The 24,480-nt window shown below is 40.0% G+C and overlaps 1 protein-coding gene across 1 annotated transcript; it reads right to left on the bottom strand.

Annotated features, from left to right (window-relative positions):
* Positions 1–361: 361 nt before the first annotated feature.
* plp2b (proteolipid protein 2b) lies at positions 362–24,405 on the bottom strand. The gene is made up of 5 exons (XM_061983367.2): positions 23,970–24,405; positions 6,856–7,011; positions 6,688–6,786; positions 1,601–1,697; positions 362–1,519 (listed from the first exon to the last, which is right to left on the bottom strand). Exons 1-5 carry the CDS (start codon positions 24,066–24,068, stop codon positions 1,506–1,508), a joined length of 465 nt encoding a protein of 154 aa, XP_061839351.1. The 5' UTR covers positions 24,069–24,405; the 3' UTR covers positions 362–1,505.
* Positions 24,406–24,480: the final 75 nt, after the last annotated feature.

Genomic DNA, 24,480 nt, shown 5'->3' with positions numbered 1-24,480 from the left:
AAGGTCTTATGTGTTGTACGTGCGTACACATGTTTTAAATTGCATTTTTATCTAAGATTTTATTTCTCCTCTTTTGTTGAGAAGAATTGTTGTGTATTCTTGGGTAGCAGATTATAGTTTGCTTTGTGTATAATTTTAGCTGTTTGAGAATTCACTATGTCGTGGAATTTCAGTAGTTTTGATTCAATGAATAACGGGTTTGAATGTTCTCTATATTCATTTATTCTAACTGATCTTTTTTGTAACACCGTTAATGAATGAAGAGCATAAAATAATCACATTAGTGATCACAACATACAATATATCTTTTTGTATCTCATTAGTTTCACCACCCTGTGAAAAACAACAACTGACAAATTAGTTTTCCTTTGTTGCAACAATGGCTTTTATTTCCCATAACAACTGCTTTGACTTGTGATATTACATTGTGATTGAACACTCTTGTAAAGTATGTTAAAAAGCACAAACAGGCAATATTTTCTGAAACAAAACACCAACCAGGAAGTTGAGGTAACAGTTACACATTTTCGAATCTCATTATTTAAATCCAATCATTCTATTAGGAGATACAATTTGCACATATTGATTATCTTCATGTGTCCTGTCACGACGCAGGGAAAGGGAATAGAAACCTGAAAGAACTAGAGGGTACAGCTGGACGATGTAAATTAACAGAAATGTTTTTTGCACTATATGACTGTGCTGGCAACAGAACCAAAAAATTAGGTGGACATAGAGAACCACACGGTAAAATTATGACACATTTAAATTCAATAGAGAATTAGTTAATGGCGAGTGGACGCCAGCAGTTTGATCTGAGGCAGTTTAATATTCCTAAATGAAAGCAGGTACTTGACTTCAAGTAATTAGGATTGTGAATGAAGCTGAGATAGGCTTCAGCACCCCCCGCGACTCCAAAAGGGACAAGCGGTAGAACATGGATGGATGGATGGAAGTTTAGAATGACTATGTTGAAATATGTTAAATTGGACGAGAATAAGAAAAACACTTGAGCCCACAGAGAAAGTAATTGGTTAAAACCTGCTGAAAGAAGCATTAAAAAAAGAGAAGCCTCATGAAAATACATCACATTCATATTGTTCGTAAGTATGATGTTAAAGAACTCCTAAGGCGTCAATACACATGTTGAAATGATACAGTTACTACCAACTATAGTAGTCCATTTTAAGTAGAAATCCAAGCTGCTGGACGACATCAAGCAAAGTTTTACATTGCCTCTATCACTTACAGGTTTCCCTTTTTAGAAAGGTTAACACATTGAGTTTTAGTGGCACGATGAGGTTTGCGAGGGGCCTTCCTCAAATAGCAGACTGACATGCAAGCACAGATGTGTGGTGCCCATACCGTCATCCTTCTCTTAAGGCGCGGCTCATAAAGAATTGTGACCTGTTATTTTTACTGTCCTTCGTCCCCTCCCCTCTTCTGCACAAAGGTCCTCTTGTTGTTCCGCTGCATACTCAACAGAGGGATGCTTTTTTTAGCTTTTAAACTCTGTCATCTAAAAAAGTAAACACAGGGAAATATGTTAGTGTTTTTGGTTTTCAAGGTATATTTTACAATCAGCCTTGTCCCCTCTCACCAGTGGCGGCTGCTGTGTGCTGCCTGGTGCTCTTGATTTGTAAAAAGATGGTGTAGGTGTCGTAGGCAAACAGTATAGCGGCAATCAAACCAAATACCTGAGGAATAACAACACACAGGAATTCAAATGAACAGACATAACTTTGTGTTATTGTTATTTTTGCATGCACAATGCCAGTTAAAGACTCAACAAATGTGGATTTCTTAATTTATTTTTAGCATTTTATGTCAAGAGAATAATACTGAGCATTCAGAAAGAGTTGGTACAGTCCTTGTCTCCACTAAACAGTCATGACACTTGATACATGCACATTACTCATCACATTCCGATAATAGTCTTTACAACCCCTCACTTATTGAGCTGTGGGTATAACTTGGATGTGACCCAGCTACTAAGAAGCTACAGTTGTGAGAGTGTAGCAGCTCCGTGTTGTTTTTGATCTTCCCTTACTGCCACCGCTCCGAGCAGGGTGCAAACCCACGTCACCTGGTTAACAGGTAAGTGTGCTATCCCCTAGGCTAAAAACCCAAGCTGCTAACCTACCGGCCAGCACACTCTTTGAAGTTGTTAGGGAGGGACATTTACCAACGTACACATGGCCCAGCCACCCTGGCTGGTCTTCGTTACTAGAGCTTTACTGCTTTGTTAAAGCAGACACCTGGGTTGACGGTAAGCCGTAAATAACTTCACCACAACACTCACCAGTTACACCCATTGCAACGCCCTGACAAGCGTCATAACAAAAGTGTACTGACTTGGTCAACTTGACACCAGTATAGCTATCTGCCATTAGCTGCTAGAAATGTCATTGTGTTTGTGCGTCAAAACTGTAGAAATCATGTACGGTACAGGTTACAAAAGTGACTTTACAGTGAGAATAGGTGCAATAATTAATGTAAATAGTTGTTGTGCTTACGAAAGGTTAGTAGTGGAGCAACAAACTGTTTATTACACATTTAAATACTTTGTACGACATGCTGCCTTTCAAACAAGTTCCCTGAGTCGGCTCAGCGAACTACAAGGATCTGCCGAGAGTCAGGTTACAAGTTCCCATCCTCTAATTAATTTTATTTATCAAATTTATTCATAATGGCTGGAAATATTAAGTTTTGCTGTACTCTAAACATCTTGGCAGATCTTGAACAAGCCAATTGTATTTATATTACACCAATTGCAACAGAGGTTATCCCAAGAGACTTTACACATGGAGGAGATTTAAAACTGCGCTCTTCACAAATTCAAGAGAATCAACTGAGCCCCTAATGAGCAATCACTTGGCCAGGGAGGCGAGGTAAAACTCCTTTGAGGGAAGGAACCTCGAACACATGACACATCAGGATAACCTGATTAATACTACACACAGACCAAATGTTTAAAAAGTTTTAAAAGAATACATAAAAGGCCTGATTTTTGCCTCACCTTCTTTTGACTGAGAGAAACAGTACCGCCATGCGGCACAAATATAATATGCAGCTACAACAAAAAAGAGGTCTCAGTCGTTTGAGACTTGGGGATAGGATTAATTATATCCAATAGTGTAAAAAATTTAAAATAATAAAGATATTAGAAGTGTGTTTATTGTTTGTATAAGTTTGAATGTTGTCTTGTTTTTAGTGTAAGGTAGACAATGCTTTTTTCCCCTTCTACTGCATCTATTAACACAAGCAACTGAGAAATGGGGCAGCACGGTGAAACAGAGGTTAGTGCATGTGCCTCACAATACAAAGGTCCTGGGTTCAATCCCCGGGCTCGGGGTCTTTCTGTGTGGAGTTTGCATGTTCTCCCTGTGACTGTGTGGGTTCCCTCTGGGTAATCCGGCTTCCTCCCACCTCCAAAGACATGCACCTGGGGATAGGTTGATTGGCAACACTAAAATTGGCTCTAGTGTGTGAATGTGAGTGTGAATGTTGTCTGTCTATCTGTGTTGGCCCTGCGATGAGATGGCAACTTGTCCAGGGTGTACTCCGCCTACCGCCCGAATGCAGCTGACATCGGCTCCAGCACTCCCTGCGACCCCAAAAAGGGACAAGTGGTAGAAAATGGATGGATGCAACTGAGAAATGGCGTGAGCAATATTAAAAGGTGCCATATGTAATAATTCCATGTCAAGAAACGACCCTGATATGTCAAAATGCATTAACAAACCATGTTCTTTTCGAATACCTCTATAACTGATAACAGTAGTTCAGTCGGGATATGCTCATTTCAAAATTAGATTTAAAGCCCTGAAATCTTGTTATTTTCATTTGGATGCCCTGCCCTCCACCATTTGACCAATTAGAGTACGTGAGTGTATCACATCCAGGTTGCCAGTTACGCACCGCCACCTTTGTCGAGATGGAGACGATTGAATGTGGAGAAGATTCTTTCATCTGACGCCAAACTTGCTCATTTCCTCCTTGATAGGTAAGTAAGGCATTTACGTTTTCTTATTACTTGTAATAAATGGAAACGAACATTTCGTATGTAAACTATATTGTCCAATACAGTATATGACCTTGTCTAACAAAGCTAGTGTGTTGCTATTATGCTTAAGAGTGAAGCACCATCACACTAGTGTAGCTTAGCATGCTAGCTCGGTCAATGACACATCGACATATAGGCTAACGGGAGAAATATATGCCCGTTATCCTGTATGTCGATGTGTCATCCAACTGACAGGGCAAAATGTATTTTCAACAAATAAAACCTATGTGGATATTGGTAGTGGCAGTGCCTATTTCGTTCTCAATATGCTGATACGTTGAGGAAATGCGTTCCAACATTAGCACGGCTAAATGCGGTTTCTGGTACTGTATGTAAATCAAACACATAGGGGGTGGTATTTGCTTGGCACAATATAATGCATTAAACGTAATGGTTTTCTACTTTGTGTATTGACAAGGTAGTAGGATATATGATTTATGCGTAACGTGGGTTGGCTCATAGAATCATAGAAGATGGTGATGTGCGTACATGGAAGAGAATGCAGTGCGTCAGGTTGGATGCAACATGGAGTCATGCTGAACGAATTGTGGCGGTAATTTTACTGTTGGCCTTGGCTTGCCATCAAAGTAGGACTATGCAATATATTATATATTATTATTTCGATGGTGGTCCGTGCGGTCAAACTAGACATTTTAGCAGGGTAATGCCAAGCATCATGGGTTGGAATTGGGGGGTAAATCACCAAAAATTATTCACGGGCGCAGCCACCGCTGCTGCTGCTCACCTCACAGAGGGTGATGGGTCAAATGCAGAGGATAATCTCACTACACCTGGTGTGTGTGTGTGTGTGTGTGACAATCATTGGTACTTTAACTTTAACAATCTGTCCCGACTCCCGCCGAAAATATTGCTGCGTAACTTTACAAATACATTTGGCTAATCGACATCAGTCAAATGTGGCATAATTACTTAGTAAACCATCTTGCAAGATGCATCCCCCCATCCATTTTCTACCACAAACAAGAGAAATCTACAACGTAGGACTCGTCGATTGCCATTTGAAGTTCCTTCTGATTCGACTTTGTATCTGGCAACCTCAGTCATGGAGAGTGGGAGGGGACTACAGAATTTTGACCGTGATTGCAGTACCATTTCTGGCCACATTATTATACATGGCACCTTTAAGCTGACTTTGTACTTTGACTTTGTGTCATATTTAGGGGTACACCAAAATGAAAATTCTTCTCTGAACCCAAAAACCAGGAAACGAAGGCTGAAAATCGAAACACGGAAATAAATTATGTCAATTATTACCATTGTATGTATGGCTATGACTGTGTACGAACCTCACTAAAATCAAGGCATTGTAATTGCACAAATTAATAGTTTTCCTTCAAATAAAACAATCAAAATTATAAAAATATATTTTAATAAAAATAAAAAATAGTATAATTTAATACGTATATTTTATAACATTAAAATAAAGTATAGGCCAAATACAGAAAAGCCCAAGAAACTGAGTTAAAAGTTAAAGTTAAAGTACCAATGATTGTCACACACACACTAGGTGTGGCGAAATTATTCTCTGCATTTGACCCATCACCCTTGATCACCCCCTGGGAGGTGAGGGGAGCAGTGGGCAGCAGCGGTGGCCGCTCCCGGGAATCATTTTTGGTGATTTAACCCCCAATTCCAACCCTTGATACTGAGTGCCAAGCAGGGAGGTAATGGGTCCCATTTTTATAGTCTTTGGTATGACTCGGCCGGGGTTTGAACCCACAACCTACCGATCTCAGGGCGGACACTCTAACCACTAGGCCACTGAGTTGACGCGTTCCAAAGAAGAAGTCAATAGGGGAACTTATAGTGGGTTGTTCAAACCAAAACTAAACAGTCATTAGATAAATACTTCACTTTGTCCCACCCATCGGATACTCAGCGTCTCTGGACGGTGGACTAACCTCGGGCAGCCTGGACGCTAACCGGGTGATCTGTCTGAGGTGGAATTCCTCATAGATTGACAGCAAAATGAACGAATCAGCAATTTTAAAATATCTAATTCCGTTTTTACGAGTTGATCTGGAGGCTTTTACAACCCTGTTAAGGTCTTTTTCTTTATTAAAAATTACTCGTGACAAATCTAACATCTTTTTTCCTGGTGTTATTGGAGACTATACTCATGTTCGGAGACTCTTGACTTCTGTCGCTAACTTACATAAGCTTGTGCTGTGACACAAAAGTCACATTACCCTTGCGCAGCAAAAAAAAAAAAAAAACATTTATCAAGCCACATTTTCTGGTTATAGATCTCTGTATAATAATGTAATAATGTAATGAATTCAAATGAAATTACCTCAACTGATGGGATTTTTGCAGCGCTTTTAGGTGAGAATAAAAAAGGGATTGGATTAATTACAGATTAAAATTAATTAATCGCTCAATTTTTTATAATATCTTGACAGCAGTAGTATTACCGGTAATAGCAAAACAGTTAATAACTAATGAACTATATTGTTTGATTGTTTATATTTGGTCCATTCCTTAATATGTTTATATTAAGGTATGGACTTTGAATTAATCCTGGAGGGGGAAAAAAGTGTCGAGATGACAATGCTGCAATGCATTGTAGTTATGAGAGTATGAGCATCAGCTTCACTGACCCCGCCTGCAATGCGAGCGCCGTCCCCGGATCCTCCAATCACACACACGAGCGAAGTGATGAGGTAAAGGATTGCACCAATGCCGGCCCTGAAGAGATCCTGGAAAAAAGCAGAAGGTGAGGTTTTTGCACAAGTGTGTCAATGTGCATGTATGGCAGTTACACTTACACTCCACATCCAGTTGACTACTTGAATCTGCTTGTCCAGCTCCATCATAAAGATGCCAAAGAAGACCATGGCGAAGACCATCTCGCAGATGGCGACAGCCGAGTAACCTCCATAGTGGGATGCGGCATAGCAGATGATGATGATTAAGCTGATGAGCTGTGAGGGTGTATGAAGGAGGAGAAGGGTCATTGACAATTTAACACACTATGATAAGAGTTCCAACAACTATGAGAATATTCCACCATACTCTGCTGACGTGTGTGTTCAATCGAGCTGTTTCCATATGAGGGAAAAAGGCCTGCATTCTTGTCGATCCTTTCCACTAAAGTCATGCCAGTTTGGAAAACAATAATAAATCGTACATGACAGCTGCCTGTAATCAGCCCACTTTCAGTTGCACTATTGTCAAAGTGCATAGGCAAATGCATTCACGCAACATAGACAAAGGCTTTTCAAAAATCCAGAGGCATTTCAAAGCATGGACTTGAAAATAATGCTGCATTGTATTTATTTTCACAATACATATTAAACATATATATTTACAAACAGCCCTGTGATGAGGTGGCAACTTGTCCAGGGTGTACTCTGTCTTCAGCCCGAGTGCAGCTGAGATAGGCCACCCCCATGTGACCCGGAGAGGGACAAGTGATGGGCAATGGATGGATAGATATTTACAAACAATATGTATATAAGTATGTATATAAGCAAACATTTAACGGAATCAAAAAAGGTACGCGCGCACAAGTTATTTTATGATTCCTATAACATTGATTTGCATGTAACATCTTTATAAGCCACACACACACACACACACACACACACACACACACACACACACACACACACACACACACACACACACACACACACACACACACACACACACACACACACACACACACACACACACACACACACACACACACACACACACACACAAAAACAATATGACATAACATGTACAATTCAGTTGCTAGGTAAAAAAATATAATAAATAAAAAATAATTTAGTTGTGCAAGTGTGCAACTCCCTAAAACGTATTCCTCAATAGCAGCATTCAGTCTTCTTTAAATAGTCCTATCAGCATGGCACATCGTGACGTGACAATATTTGTCTACTTTTCAAACCCGCTATACTATCTACTAAATGTAGGAATCGCAGCATCGCTACAAAAAATAGGTTTTATTATACAATAAATAAATATGTCGATAGGCTGATTGGATTTTCTGTAAGATAACTATTAATTGGTGTATGTTGGAACTTGTGACACTTTACTGACAGATCTTGAAAGAAAATGAGTAATTGCTGCTGCTATCTAAAGGGGCTGTTTGCAACTTGTTCACAGTTAAATTTTTCAAACCGAAAAAATATAACAAGCCATGTTATGTTATTGTTAGTATCTCAGGGCAGTCAATCGATCGTAACTTGACTGCTTGGAAGACGTTTCCCTGCTCATCCGTGTAGGCTTAATCAGTTCAGGCTCATAGACTTAAATTGGTCAGATCTAGTCTAGCAGCTGGTGCCAAAACCCCAGGTTCCAAGACCCACCAAGCAGTCCAGTTGCGATCGATTGAATGCCCTGAGATGACAATGACCTGGATGAATGAGAACCTTCATTAGACATATTGTTATTGGTAGTAGTTTAACAGAACATATATTGTATTAAAGTATTTTTCACAATGACGTATTATATTAAACAAAAAATGGTCGTCAGTAAGAGGGTTTTATTTAAGTGTCTATATTTTTCCACAATGACTAAAAATGGTCGTCGGTACGTGGAATTTGTTTGCCGTTCAGACTTGTCATTCGCTGCTGTATCGCATCACATACAAGCTGGGAGTACGTGCACACACACAAAAGCAGTCCAAGAGAAGAGAAGCAACTAACAATTCGCAGTCATGTCATTGCAATAGGCATTACATTCAATGATTAAATTAGCAAACCAAATCGCTATCATTAGCTCACAACACAAAAAGCTAATGTGCATGTACGTGTTACGCATGATGTAGTTACATTGGAAAGTTAGCGCCCTCTAGGCATCCGTGTCAAGTTTGCAAACAGCCCCTACATTGCAATGTCTCCTCGAGTATCGCAGACATTACGTTCCAGACTCACTGTGTGTGTAATATAAATTTCCGGCGAAGTAGGGACACTGTTTATTTAATGATTCCTATGAAATTGATTTGCATGTAACATCTTTATAAGCCCGCCAAACACACACAAATGAATATATATATATATATATATATATATATATATATATATATATATATATACAAACCCCGTTTCCAAATGAGTTGGGAAATTGTGTTAGATGTAAACATAAACGGAATACAATGATTTGCAAATCCTTTTCAACCCATATTCAAGTGAATGCACTACAAAGACAAGATATTTGATGTTCAAACTCATAAACTTTATTTTTTTTTGCAAATAATAATTAACTTAGAATTTCATGGCTGCAACACGTGCCAAAGTAGTTGGGAAATGGCATGTTCACCATTGTGTTACATGGCTTTTCCTTTTAACAACACTCAGTAAACGCTTGGGAACTGAGGAGACACATTGTTTAAGCTTCTCAGGTGGAATTCTTTCCCATTCTTGCTTGATGTACAGCTTAAGTTGTTCAACAGTCCAGGGGTCTCCGTTGTGGTATTTTAGGCTTCATAATGCGCCACACATTTTCAATGGGAGACAGGTCTGGACTACAGGCAGGCCAGTCTAGTACCCGCACTCTTTTACTATGAAGCCACGCTGATGTAACACGTGGCTTGGCATTGTCTTGCTGAAATAAGCAGGGGCGTCCATGGTAACGTTGCTTGGATGGCAACATATGTTGCTCCAAAACCTGTATGTACCTTTCAGCATTAATGGCGCCTTCACAGATGTGCAAGTTACCCATGTCTTGGGCACTAATACACCCCCATACAATCACAGATTCTGGCTTTTCAACTTTGAGCCTATAACAATCCGGATGGTTCTTTTCCTCTTTGGCCCGGAGGACACGACGTCCACAGTTTCCAGAAACAATTTGAAATGTGGACTCGTCAGACCACAGAACACTTTTACACTTTGTATCAGTCCATCTTAGATGAGCTCAGGCCCAGCGAAGCAGACGGCGTTTCTGGGTGTTGTTGATAAACTGTTTTCGCCTTGCATAAGAGAGTTTTAACTTGCACTTACAGATGTAGCGACCAACTGTAGTTACTGACAGTGAAGTGTTCCTGAGCCCATGTGGTGATATCCTTTACACACTGATGTCGCTTGTTGATGCAGTACAGCCTGAGGGATAGAAGGTCACGGGCTTAGCTGCTTACGTTCAGTGATTTCTCCAGATTCTCTGAACCCTTTGATGATATTACGGACCGTAGATGGTGAAATCCCTAAATTCCTTGCAATAGCTGGTTGAGAAAGGTTTTTCTTAAACTGTTCAACAATTTGCTCACACATTTGTTGACAAAGTGGTGACCCTCACCCCATCCTTGTTTGTGAATGACTGAGCATTTCATGGAATCTACTTTTATACCCAAGCATGGCACCCACCTGTTCCCAATTTGCCTGTTCACCTGTGGGATGTTCCAAATAAGTGTTTGATGAGCATTCCTCAACTTTATCGGTATTTATTGCCACCTTTCCCAACATCTTTGTCACTTGTTGCTGGCATCAAATTCTAAAGTTAATGATTATTTGCAAAAAAAAAAAGGGTTTATCAGTTTGAACATCAAATATGTTGTCTTTGTAGCATATTCAACTGAATATGGGTTGAAAATGACCCGCTCTGCAAGGCAAAAATATGATCAATTTGAGGACCAAGAAAGAACAATTAGAGTAGAAAAGCACGGGAATCTATCTACTCACTCAAAGCCAAACATCCTAATCGTAATTGCTGCAATGAGTTGCTCTGACATTCCTAAATTTTTTTATTGCAATATTTAAAAATAAGATAATTACAAATTAACTGCTGCCCGGTTAAGTCTCTCATTTCTCATGACATTAACATGCAATTACAGTTCCAGTCCAAGACATTAGATGACATAAATGTATAGTTTATGGTGTTTTTTGTTTGTTGTTGCACCCAAAAAAATGTTAAGACCGTAAATTAGGGCTGGGCGGTTAAATAATCGTGATGGTTGATCGCGATTATTTTGAGTTCGATCATGGTGATCAGCTGTTAGCATTTTTATCTTGATCAAACATTGGCGAAAATGTCTGTTAGAAGATACCACAGTAGTAAACAGTAGAGGTGGGGGGAAATAATCGATTGGTTGGTGCCAAAAAAGTACCAAATTCGGTATCCACCCCATACCAAGATTGTGATGCCAGTCCAGGCTGATGGACACACTCATTCACGAACACTACACAAACACGCACCCTGCACCCATCCTATGCCGTCCCACGCTGCATGGTTTCTGGCCTGGTTGGCTGCAACAACACCCCATTTCAAGTCTCGAGTTGTATGTCGTAATGTGTGCTTACACTTATACGTTTGCTGAGAGTTTTTTTTTTAACTCATTCCACACTGCGCCCCTTACAGGAGCATAGTTTGGGAGTGGATTTTCCCCCCTCCTTGTGTTTTCCTATTTTTTGTTTTTCAGTCACATTCTAAAAAGAGTCCCCTACTCACATAAGGGATGGGCATAATGAATAAGGAATTGTTGATTCTTTAGAAATATGTAGACTTTGTTGAAGCAATGCATGCAAAATTAAGTTAAGTACTAAGCTACCACCAGCAGAGGCACTGCTGCCTCTGTTGCAACATTTTTTTGTTGAAAAAGTTATTACATTTTTAAATTGCAGTAAAATACTTTGTGGGGGGAAAAATACACTTTCTTTACTTAAAAATCAATACAAAATGAATACGGATACAAAACTGATGGATGAATAGATTTTTACTGCAGGTGATTAGGTAAATTTAGTCAAATTTCTACCTCATATCTTATACAAGTATGGCATAGAGTCATTCACATGCCCCGTCTGCTACATATGCTTTATTCTTAGCGCGCATCTAAAAAAGCATGTGTTGCACATAGCTACGTTTTATTCTGAGAGCCAGACCAGTGTCAAGTCCCCGCAGCCTATATGATCCATACATGAGGTAACACACTCGACACCAGGCCTGCATATGTCACTACTGCTTGCCCTCATCATGCACACAACTGTTACGCAAGCACGCCGCCCGCCTAGCCAGCCGCCACACTTGTTCACGTGTTCTCAGCCTGGCACAGGCTGCCTCAGTAGAGGGACAGGGAGTACTTGAGGTCCTACGCGAGCCTACACAAAGAGCCTCTATTCCGATCAGAGCCGGCAGCTGTGACCATCCCACATAGAAAACACCCACTACACAAGAATCCCAGAACAAGAGCGCCTCTGAGATGCTGCCGACACCTTTATGTTGTCAAAACATCGGCACATCTGTTGGCATGGAGCCGATAAAGGTTCACAGCAGCCATGTGCATCATCAGCATAATGAGCTAGCAAAGTGACTGGAGGGGAGCTGTTGCGAATGGTTGGCTAATTATAGTTAGCAGATACATAAGAGTCAAGGGATGGTCCACTGCTCGGAAACTCCCTAAACAGCAACAGTTGCTAGGGAAGTAATATATTGGGGCGTCCCCCTCCGCCCCCCTTTCTCCAACAATTACCGTAGCTCAGTAAAGAGAGTAACATGTGTTCAGCACAAAATGGAAAGTTCAGTTTTGTTACCTTCCCTCTACTTGTCATTGAAAAAAAAAATCTTCCACCAAGTGTCAATGAACTGTCTTACTGCGTGTATGAGAACGTCATATATTGACAACTTTATTGGCTCACTGTATGATTGGTAATTTATTCCACCTGATAGAGGAAAGGTTTGCAATAGATGAGTGTGTGAATGTGACCATGTATCATGTATGGTCATGCTTCTGACAGGGAGGCCAAATTAACATATTACTAGCGCTGCTGTGCAACTTACTGACAGAAAAGTCAGCACATAAACATGTGTTTGAGGTTTTGTGGGGAGTGCGGGGTGTTCTATTCTTTTTCTGACTAGAATGTACATTACAGGCGGTTTGTTTTCCTGTTCTTCAATCCACTCCCTGTAAAGCACACAATTGAAGATCACTTCCTTAAGTGTTTATCAGGCTGTAAAAGTTGGGTGAAGGACAAAGGAGAAAAAACTAATGTGGTGTGACTCTTCACTCTAGAGAAGCAATTCTTTGTTCCCAGGCCCAAACTTCACACCCAGCTACAAATGTTTGACTTTTACTTTTATAAATCCCCTGACTTAAGGTTATTTTCCAATAATTTACTTAAACTGTTTCAATTTGTTGCACTTAACAGGCAGCTGTAAGAATGTTAATAATAGTATTGCATGGTTTCTGGTGTCGCGCTGATTAAACTTACCGTAAAAAAAAGCGATCATGTGGAGCTTAAAAAAGTGAAATGATCACTTTCGATAAAGGTGTTAAATATATCTTAATAGAGGAACTGCACTTTTTTATTTTGCCTTTTATTCACAATCCTTATGAGAAACAAGGTCGTTTTTTTTTTTTTTTTCCCAGTATATAACCTATAAAAATCCACTTGTTCTCGGTGGCTGGCAAAGCAGCTAATGGGAGCCATCAATTCTACCTTTAAATCACTTTAAAAATGTATTCAGAAACCGCTGACAATGCTTCATTTACGTTCCGTGACCTTGTTATACGACATTGTTATGGGAAGAGTGAACATGGAGGAACGCTTTTTTCAGCGGAGTAACACATCGCCATGCTTCCGTATTAGCCGTAAAAGCTAACTAAGGCAAGAGATAAGTTAGCTTCTACTTCAGTACTCGAATCGCGTTTCAGTTTGTATTAATGCACAACACAATGCGATAAGACACCAATCTGTATTGACTGAAAAAACAATCATATTACAATATCTATAAAGTATTAGCACTACATTTAGGTCGAAATAGCTTGGCTCCAAGTTTCACATTTACACTGTCAAGTCACGCCGACCTCACTCTCAACTTCTGTATGCTCCAACATTTTCCCCCTCTTTTTCGTGCTCTCTTCTAGAAGCAGTAGTTCTTCCTTTATTCAGCTTCAAAAAGATAAAGTTGTTAAATCCTCATTGTCCAAAAATAGTCGTCTTTGTTGTCTGTTGCCTAGTCTGCCATGATTACAAGATTAGATTAGATTTAGATTTATTGGTCCCCGTTGGGGAAATTAATTTTCACTGCCGTACATTTAAACAATAGACATTACACTTCCATCCATCCATTTCCTACCGCTTTTCCCTTTTTTCACGAACAAAAAGACATCATACATGACCAACACATTTACAGGCTTGTCAGACAGGTCGGCTGGGCCTACTGTTTAGGGCGGTATAGCTCGGTTGGTAGAGTGGCCGTGCCAGCAACTTGAGGGTTGTAGGTTTGATCCCCGCTTCCACCGTTCTAGTCACTGCCGTTGTGTCCTTGGGCAAGACACTTTACCCACCTGCTCCCAGTGCCACCCACACTGGTTTTAAATGTAACTTAGATATTGGGTTTCACTATGTAAAGCGCTTTGAGTCACTAGAGAAAAGCGCTATATAAATGTAATTTACTTCACTTCCCTATAGCTGCAGGGATAAGGCTTTTACAACATGCCGGAAGTCGGAAGTGCGCTGCTATGGAAACAGAAATAAATGTGCTCAGGAAATCAGTTCCAGCAATGCTTAAAAAGGACCAAATTAAGGTAAATATTGTACATTTGTTATGAATGTGTCTGTTACTACAAACGTTGGAGGGTTTTGACGTTGTTTTAGAAGGCTTTGAAGGCTACAACAGTGACTCCCATTAGCCACATCTTCAAATAGTTTATTATCTTGAAAATCCTAAAAAAAAAAAATGTAAAAAAAAAAGACGTGTGTTCTTGTCTTTCTTAATGATTGTGAAAAGTGCAGTTCCCCTTTAAAAGTTAAGACGGCCATAATGATTCACACTCAGTGGGGATTAGAATAAAACCTTTTTACACTGGGCTGAGTGGTGACCCTCCATGTGTCATAAACGCTCAGCATTTGGCCCTTCGGTGCCAAATGAGAAAACAGAGGCGCGTAAGTGACAGGTGGAAACCCTTAACCCCCAGAACACATGCTTGTCATTCCAAGCTCACCAAAATAAACTATTTTTTGTACAATTTTGTAACGGTAAATTAAACCTAAACAGAACTCGGAGGTCTTACTTATTATAACATCAACAATGGTGATTGGTGTTAATGAACCCCACACTAAAAAATATATATATTGGCTTCCAGTCCAACAAAATTAAATTTACTGTATTATGTACTCTGTTGTAAAACTAACCCAGGTGATGATGTAATGTACTACCATTTTGTTCCTTAACAAAAAGGACCTATGATGATTTTCCTCTCTTCTGACTTAGAAATCTTGTTACAATGTTGGATACTCGTGTTAAACAATGCCAAAGCGTCAAATCATAAGGTTGGTGCATTTGGAGGTGTGCTTGCATGCAATTTGGATGCTTCCGAGAGCTGTGTTTTGGAGTCTGTTTTTTAACAGTCTGACATCACAGATTGACGGATGTACATTTGTGGTGATCCTCCTCCCCCTCTGCTAAAAGTTTACATTTACAAAAGATACATTTGGTTACTTTTGAAAAAGGGGAAAGAGTGAAGGGTTTTATTTGCATCTAAGCGAGTAACTGTAGAATAATGTTTTCCACTGCACAATAAGGACTAAGCTCTACTTGACTTTGAAAATGCTCATTTTCATATTCAAGTTTTGCATTGAGATCCTAACAAACACCAACAATGAGGGTCCCCTCTCCTGAATTTACATCTTTCACAGTCCGAGCCTATGCACAGAAAGATTATACAACTGCTGGGTTGCACGTGATATCTTGTTTGAGTTCTGTCGCCTCCAGCTCTTGAGTAGCTAACAATTAAAAGCAAAGTGAAAATTCTGGGTATATGCGCTGTTGGTAAAGGTTATTTTAGCCCTTCTATTATAGATAGTCCACCATGAAGGGGAAAGTTGTTGAAACAAATGAGAAGGGTCACTGCTGTCGCTATTGATGAGAGGAGCCGGGTCAACAACACAATCGAGTTTGCAGTGACCACTTTGTCAATGTCTGTGCGAACTTAAAATAAACCATACAATGGTGTTTATGATTTATGTACTTTTCCTATTCTGTAACATACTTGCATATGAGCAGTTTTCATTAGTAAACCATCAAGAAAACCTTGCAAAATACTGTATTTTCCGTACTATAGAGAGCACGGCATATAAGCCGCACACTGAATTTTAGAAGAAAAATATATTTTTCATACTTTAGTCGCAGCTATACACATTGTAAAATGAGTCGTTTACAAAAACACCTTGTAAATGGTACCTTCAATCAATCAATCAATGTTATATAGCTCTTAATTACAAATGTCTTAAAAGGGCTACACAAGTCACAACGACATCCTTGGCTCAAATACCACATCGGGGCAAGAAAAAAACTCAACCCAATGTGAACAACGATAAACCTTGGAAGGGACTGCAGAGTGGATACGGTTAGTAATGTGCAACCTTAATTGTTTCCAAACAGTGCTTGTATCACGGCAGTAAAACAACTGATCAGACAAAACAGAAGTCATCGTCATGGACCCACTAGCTGCGGATGCTAGCTCTCTAATCAGCTAAACAGACTCCATAACTCCACGGTGACGTTTTGGTAAATTTACTGAGGTATTTGTGAAACTGAAACAATATTAAAACAATACCATTGTAAGTTAGACACTCGTAAAAGCATTAGCTAATATGCTAACATGAACAACTTCATTACATTACGATAGCACGTACACATACAATTTTGGTCAAAAGTTTACATACACTTGTAAAGAACATAATGTCATGGCTGTCTTGAGTTTCCAATCATTTCTACAACTCTTGTTTTTTGTGATAGAGTCATTGGAGCACATACTTGTTGGTCACAAAAAACATTCATGAAGTTTGGTTCTTTTATTAATTTATTATGGGTCTATTGAAAATGTGACCAAATCTGCTGGGTCAAAAGTATACATACAGCAATGTTAATCTTTGGTTATATGTCCCATAGCAAGTTTCACTGCAATAAGGCGCTTTTGGTAGCCATTAACAAGCTTCTGGTTGAATTTTTGGTGCAGTTCAGCTAAATTAGTTGGTTTTCTGACATGGACTTATTCTCAATGGGGTTTAAGTCAGGACTTTGGGAAGGCCATTCTAAAACCTTAATTCTAGCCTGATTTAGCCATTCCTTTACCATTTTTGACATGTGTTTGGAGTCATTGTCCTGTTGGAACACCCAACTGCGCCTAGGGATGATGTTCGAAAACCGGTTCTCCCGATCCTTCGATAAGAAAAGAACCGATTCCCTGGATTCGAATCCCTTTTTGAGAACCGGTTCCCGTTATCGAAGCCACTATACCGTATTTTCGCGACCATAGGGCGCACCGTATTAAAAGGCGCCGTGTCAGTTACGGGTGCCATTTCTGTATTTAACGCATAAATAAGGCGCAGCGTATTTTTGGGCGCAGGCATGGTTAAACATACGCTAGCTTAAAACATACTCTAGCATGCATGGACGTTGTTTTAAAAAGGCAGCAGGAGCAAAGCTGAATTGGGTTGTATTTTATTGAAGTATTTATCAATGTACTCACATTATTTTTTGATCAATTCTCATCCACAAATCCATCAAAGTCCTCAACTTCTGTGTCCGAAATGAACAGCTGGGCAAGTTCTCCATCAAACACGCCAGATTCCCTCTCGTCATTTTCAAAGTCAGTCTCGTTGTCCATTAGCATAGCAAGCTTGCCCAACAGTAAAAGCCGACTTCTCTTGCCCCGTTGTGAGTATCGATTCGCTACCGTGTTGGTCCCCTTATTCTCCACAGTGTGCTTCACCGGGATGTCGAAAGTGAGCGGCACCTCGTCCATGTTGGTGATGTGTTTGTCTGCAATTTTTTTAATTTACAACGCACATAGCAGCACTATATGCTCACTGGGGACGTGCCTTTCGCGTCCTCTCTCACCTGAAACCTTCACCCTTTAACGGCCGCATGCTGTCCTCAGTCACGTCCGCCGTTCCTCCATATAAACAGCGTGCCGGCCCAGTCACATAACATCTATGGCTTTTGTAACTCAGTGCACACACAAGGTGCACACTCAACAACCTATCTGGATTCGATAAGAGATTCGATAATGGCATCGACATCGATCATTTCTTAACGAACATCATCCCTAACTGCGCCCAAGACCCAAACTACGGGCTGATGATTTTAAGTTGTCCTGAAGATTTTGGAGGTAATCCTCCTTTTTTATTGTCCCATTTACTCTCTGTAAAGCACCAGTTCCATTGGCAGCAAAACAGACCCAGAGCATAATACTACCACCACCATGCTTGACGGAAGACATGGTGTTCCATACATTCACCTTTTCTCCTCCAAATATATTGCTGCGTATTGTGGCCAAACAGCTCAATTTTTGTTTCATCTGACCACAGAACTTTCCTCCAGAAGGTTTTATCTTTGTCCATGTAATCAGCAGCCTTTAAACTTTAAATCAGCCTTAAGTTGTCGCTTCTGGAGCAAGGGCTTCCTTCTCGCATTGTAGCCTCTCAGTCCATGGCGATGCAAAACACGCTTGACTGTGGACACTGACACCTGTGTTCGGGCAGCTTCCAATTAATTGCAGACCTGCTTTTTGGTGGTTCTCGGTTGACTCTTAATCATCCTGCCCAATTTTCTCTCAGCAGCAGGTGATAGCTTGCGTTTTCTTCCTGATCGTGGCAGTAACAAAACTGTGCCATGCACTTTATACTTACGAACAGTTGTCTGCACAGTTACCTTTGGGACCTTAAGCTGCTTTGAAATGGCTCCAAGGGACTTTTCTGACTTGTTCAAGTCAATTATTAGTTTTTCAGATCTGTGTTGAGTTCCTTTGCCTTTCCCATTGTCACATTTGTAACCGAGTCTAATGACTGCATCACATGAGCCCTATTTAAATGGGCCCAGAGAAATCAACAGTTATCATCAATCATAATCACATACATGAAGTTAAGAGGCCATGCCACGGAGCTAATTTGATTTGATTGTAACTTTTCTAAATCACCAAAATTGATAACGTATGTTGCTGTATGTATACTTTCGACCCAGCAGATTTGGTCACATTTTCAGTAGACCCATAACAAATTCATTAAAAAAAAAAACTTCATGAATGTTTTGTGACAAACAAGTATGTGCTTCAATCACTATCACAAAAAGTTGTAGAAATTATTGGAAACTCAAGACAGCCATGACATTATGTCCTTCACAAGTGTATGTAAACTTTTGACCACGACTGTACACAGGAAAACACCCCTAAAGACATTACATATGGGACAGTTTAATGAGTATGAATTGTTTTAGCTCAATTGTAAAATTTACAAACAATGCTTTAAGTGATGAATGAAGAATCCTTTCAAACACTATGAACAGTTTTACTTCCGGTACGAGGCATTAAACAGGAAGTACATTTTCAACACAACACCTGCACTGAGCAAACTTGTCCAAAAGATGGCGCCATAGCACAAACAATAACACCATTTTACTCTCTGTGCTTGGGTTTAATGAAAACTATTGAACACAAAACATTGTGGCCATTAGCGAAGAAAATCCATAAATTAGCAGCACCGTTTTATAAGCTGCAGGGTCCAAAGCTTAGGGAAAAAGTAGCAGCTTGTAGTCCGGGGTTTACGATAGTTTAATTAAATCGTTTAACAAATCTGTTGTAGGCTCCATATTTCCATAGCAAAGACATACTGTCATATCACTAAATATGGTTGGAAACCAAATATTGCTGGACAAGAGAAAAGCAACTTATTAATCTAAGCATTGAGGCAAAACATTACCTTTACACAATTAAAGCAATAGCAGACCCAAATTATAGATGACAGCAAAATATTGGATTTGAAATGAAGAAGAACTGCAAGAACCAATATTATATATACCGTAAATTCCGGAATATGAGCCGCTACATTTTTTCCTTTTCATTAAACACGTGTAATGATACTTAAATTGTGTGTTATTGTTTGTGCTATGGAGCCATCTTTTAAATGAGTTCGCTCACTACAAGAGCTGCTGGGTGAATGCCTGCAAGTGTTTCCTGTTGTCTAAAGTTTTGAACCGGAAATAGAAGTGCCGTCCTTGGTTTCTAACCATATATATTGTTTCTACTCGTATGGATTCTTCATTCATCACTCCAAACAAAGCTTGTAATTACAGTATAACTGAAACAATTCATATGTACTAAACCGTCCCATGTGTGTTGTCTGTAGGGGTGTTTTAATGCATATTTGTACATGCTATCGTATGGTGGGGAGGTGTGATGCTGACCTCAACTGCGGATATTGTGGATCGGTGGAGAGAACACTTCGAACACCTCCTCAATCCCACCAACACGTCTTCCTATGAGCAAGCAGTGCCTGGGGAATCTGCTCTCCTATTTATAGGACTGAGGTTGCCGAGGTAGTTAAAAAGCTTCCCGGTGGCAAGAGGGGTTTAGGGCACGTCCGACCGGTAAGAGGCACTGCGGAAGACCCAGGACGCGTTGGGAAGACTATGTCTCCTGGCTGGCCTGGCAACACCTCGGGAGGAGCTGGACGAAGTGGCTGGGGAGAGGGAAGTCTGGGCTTCTCTATTTAGGTTGCTGCCCCCGCGACCTGACCTCGGATAAGCGGAAGAAAATGGATGAATGGATACTGCCTTCAAGTGTCACCACATGTGTTCCCCAAGAATCTGAGTTTTCCACGCTGCCTTCAAGTGCACGACTAATGACATCTCCGAGTCGTCTGCAGCACGCTCCATTAAAATAAACGCAGCTATTCGTCAGCACAAACTGACTGGACTCAATATTTTTTTGTTGTTTTATCAGGAAGGAAGGAAGAGATATAAGCGACTGATAAGTGTAAAAATTAGGGTAATGCAAATTTGTATTCACAATTTTGTCCACATTGTGAGTCTTATTCTATCTAAGCATGTTTATACATATACCTGTATATACATCATAGTCTTAATGTTTTCAGTATTTTTAAATAGTCTTGTGAAAAATGTTACAGTAAAGTTGTATTGCATTGAAGTGATCTATAGTTGGGCTGTTACGATTCGATTTATACTCTGTTGCTTCGATTACTTGTTTACAGAGTGTAACTAATATAAATTGATCAAATCCGGACCACAAAGATTGCAGGAACTTTAAACATGCAGACATAGTTTCCACAAAGGTGAGCGCTGTGGTGTGTGTGTGTGTGTGTGTGTGTGTGTGTGTGTGTAGGGCCGTGATCTGTGTGGCAGTTAACAGTGAATTTTTTTTAAACAGACATGGTAAAAGTGCAATTTCAAACTTGACGATATGCATTTATTAGGAAAAAATAATAAAAGTTATGGTAAGCAGAAACATAATTGATTATTTCAACTACCGGTGTGTTCCCTAAAATACTACTTGAGGCAATAGAGTGTCGTATCTAATAACTTGATTACTTAGTGTAGTGCAACTTTGTATTCAATATTTTGTTTACATTCTAATTACTTGTCTATCTTTATATTCTTACATGTATAAACATTATATTTATATTATTGTTACTGTATTTTTAAAATTGTCTTTATTTGGACAATTTTACATCCATCAATTTTTTACCGCTTGTCCCTTTCGGGGTCGCGGGGGGTGCTGGCGCCTATCTCAGCTGCATTCAAGTGGAAGGCGGTGTACACCCTGGCCAAGTCGCCACCTCATCACATGGCCAACACAGATAGACAGACAACATTCACACACTAGGGTCAATTTTAGTGTTGCCAATCAACCTATCCCCAGGTGCATGTCTTTGGAGGTGGTAGGAAGCCGGAGTACCTGGAGTGAACCCACGTAGTCACGGGGAGAACATGCAAACTCAGTAAAGTTGTATTGCATGAACGTTTTCTGAAGCATGCTTGCAGCAGTTTGTTTTTTAGGTAAGAAAAAATTCAACATTGTGTTATATGCTATCACTGTCAAAGCATGGAAATAAGGTACTACCATATAAAACAGTGATTCTCAAACTGTGGTACAGGCTTTATCTAGAGCAGTGTTTTTCAACCACTGTGCCGCAGCACACTAGTGTGTCTTGAGATACAGTCTGGTGTGCCGTGGGAGATGATGTAATTTCACCTAATTGGGTTAAAAATATTTTTGCAAACCAGCAATTATAACTGCAAATGTGCCGTTGTTGAGTGTCTGTGCTGTCTAGAGCTCGGCAGAGTAACCGTGTAGTACTTTTCCATATCAGTAGGTGGCATCAGGTAGATAATTGCTTTGAAGATGTCGGAAACATGGTTTGTCATGATCACAATATGCGGGAAGCAGCCTGTAGGTGAAAAGGTATCTAACACTTAAACCAAAAACAAGTAAGAGGCGAGTGCCGCTAAGAAAAGGCATTGAAGCTTAGGGATGGCTATGCAAAACTAAATTAAAACTGAACTGGCTGCAAAGTAAACAAAAACAGAATGCTGGACGACAGCAAAGACTTACAGCGTGTGGAGCAGAAGGCGTCCACAAAGTACATCCGTACATGACATGACAATCAACAATATCCCCACAAAGACGGACAGCGTCCGCACAACTTAAATAGTCTTGATTGCGAAAACAAAACAAGTATGGGGAATAGAGTTCAAGGAAGACATGAAGCTGCTACAGGAAAATACCAACAAAAGAGGAAAATCCACCAAAATAGGAGCACAAGACAAGAACTAAAACACTAAACACGGGAAAACACCGAAAACTCAAAATAAGTCACGGCATAATGTGACAGGTCGTGACAGTACACCTACTTTGAGACAAGAGCTATAGTGATGCATGCTTGGTTATGGTTTGAATTCATATCAAACAATTGCGAGAACAACTTTTTATTGTCAATATCAGCTACGGACTTTCATTTTTCAAAGATTTCTGCTGGTTGTGTGCCTTTGGAGTTTTTCAATGAAAAAAATGTGCCTTGGCTCAGAGAAGGATCTAGAGCAGTGGTTCTTAACCTTGTTGGAGGTACCAACCCCCACCAGTTTCATATGCGCATTCACCGAACCCTTCTTTAGTGAAAAATAAAATGTTTTTTTTTTTCAAAATCAAGACAAAGTTATATGGTTTTTTTTTACTGGTGCACAAAATGAACCGTGCATGAACATCACCTTGTTCAAAGAACAAAACCAACACAGTGCATGAACTCACAACAAATTACACACCTGCAAATCAGATGGAAATTAGAGGGAACATTGTTTGGGGGTATCCATAATATGCCGATAGGGAGAAGTTTTTATTTACACTATGAATTGGGTGTGTCTCCGCCGAACCCCTGAGGCCGACTCACCGAACCCCTAGGGTTCGATCGAACCCAGGTTAAGAACCACTGATCTAGAGGTACACTAAAGAATCACTTGATTAAAGTATCATATTTAATTTTCCTATATTCAAACAGTGTTACTGTTCAAACTGTGTGGATTGTTACAGTGGCCAAAAACATTAAATATAGTAAATAAAACCTCTGTTTTAAATGAACACTAAGGTGTACTGTGCAACTTTTCTTCTCTTTTTTTTTTAAATTTAAATATTGGTCATTATGGTGGTACTTGGAGGGCCACTTTTTTTTGACGTAGTACATGGTGAAAAAAGTTTTAGAACTACTGGGTAAAATAGAAGCACAAGTCAAATGAAATTACAACCAACATTCCCGGGATGTGTACATTCGAATTCATCTGATCCAAATCTTATTTTATAACTACTATCAGTGATTGTGACTTTAAAACATCAAAACACAACTCTATGAAAGGAATGAATCCCTTCAACAAACCATGAATCTCGTCCTCTTCAAGGCAGTGCCTCCATTTTTAACCCCAAAAGGAGGACAACCCTTTTTAAAGTTATCGAGCTCAGACGCGTACATTAAAGTCAACTGGAATGAGTTAAATACAAGTTGACCGGAGTCCGTTAGATAAGACGTTAACCGGAGTAAGTCAGACACAAAATTAACTGGAGTAAATTGCATCATTTAATCAAAAAAAACCAAAAAAACATTATATTTATATATTAGAGTGACAAGTACAAACTACTTAATGTCGACCAACTTACTATTTCTGCTGCGAGGATAAAACCTTTTTGGGTCTTCACGTAACTCTTCAGCTTATCCAGGCAGCTGGCACCAGAATTGGACGCAGAAGTATCCGCCATTCTGCTTCTGTAGGGTTTGGACCGCCGCGTTCAAGTCCGAGACACACCGACAAATGTTGTGTTGACTGGAGGGGAAAGTTTGACCGTCCCACGGTGCAACAATACTGTCGCTCAAAGGCTACTAGCGCGTCTTGCTAGCAGGCAAACCAAGGTCCTCTCCACACACACACAGACACACAGACAGACAGAGAGAAGACACACAAACTAGGCTTGGAGAAGTCAGTCCCGACCACAGTAGCGCCAGTCTCCAGAAGCTGTGCTCGCTACTTGAAGCGGAAAGAAGGCAGGGCAGAAGAACTGTCAGTAGGGCGTTGGCTTTCACTTTTCTCCACGGGGAACTGTGCTGCCTTCAGGGTCATCTGGGAACTTCAGCAATCACAATCTTTTTCAATTCAAAAGACACGTTTTTAGT

Source organism: Nerophis lumbriciformis, linkage group LG01 (assembly GCF_033978685.3).
Source record: "Nerophis lumbriciformis linkage group LG01, RoL_Nlum_v2.1, whole genome shotgun sequence".
Classification (NCBI taxonomy): Eukaryota; Metazoa; Chordata; class Actinopteri; order Syngnathiformes; family Syngnathidae; genus Nerophis; species Nerophis lumbriciformis.
This window is presented reverse-complemented; position numbering and strand designations above follow the sequence as displayed.

Bases quoted from the DNA above. Each gene is read 5' to 3' on its own strand.
- plp2b (XM_061983367.2), bottom strand. From the start codon at position 24,068: ATGGCGGATACTTCTGCGTCCAATTCTGGTGCCAGCTGCCTGGATAAG. The intron at 7,012-23,969 runs GTAAGTTGGTCG...ACACCCTCACAG, and splicing joins TTATCCTCGCAGCAGAAATA to CTCATCAGCTTAATCATCAT. The intron at 1,698-6,687 runs GTCAGTGAAGCT...GTTATTCCTCAG, and splicing joins GCGCTCGCATTGCAGGCGGG to GTATTTGGTTTGATTGCCGC.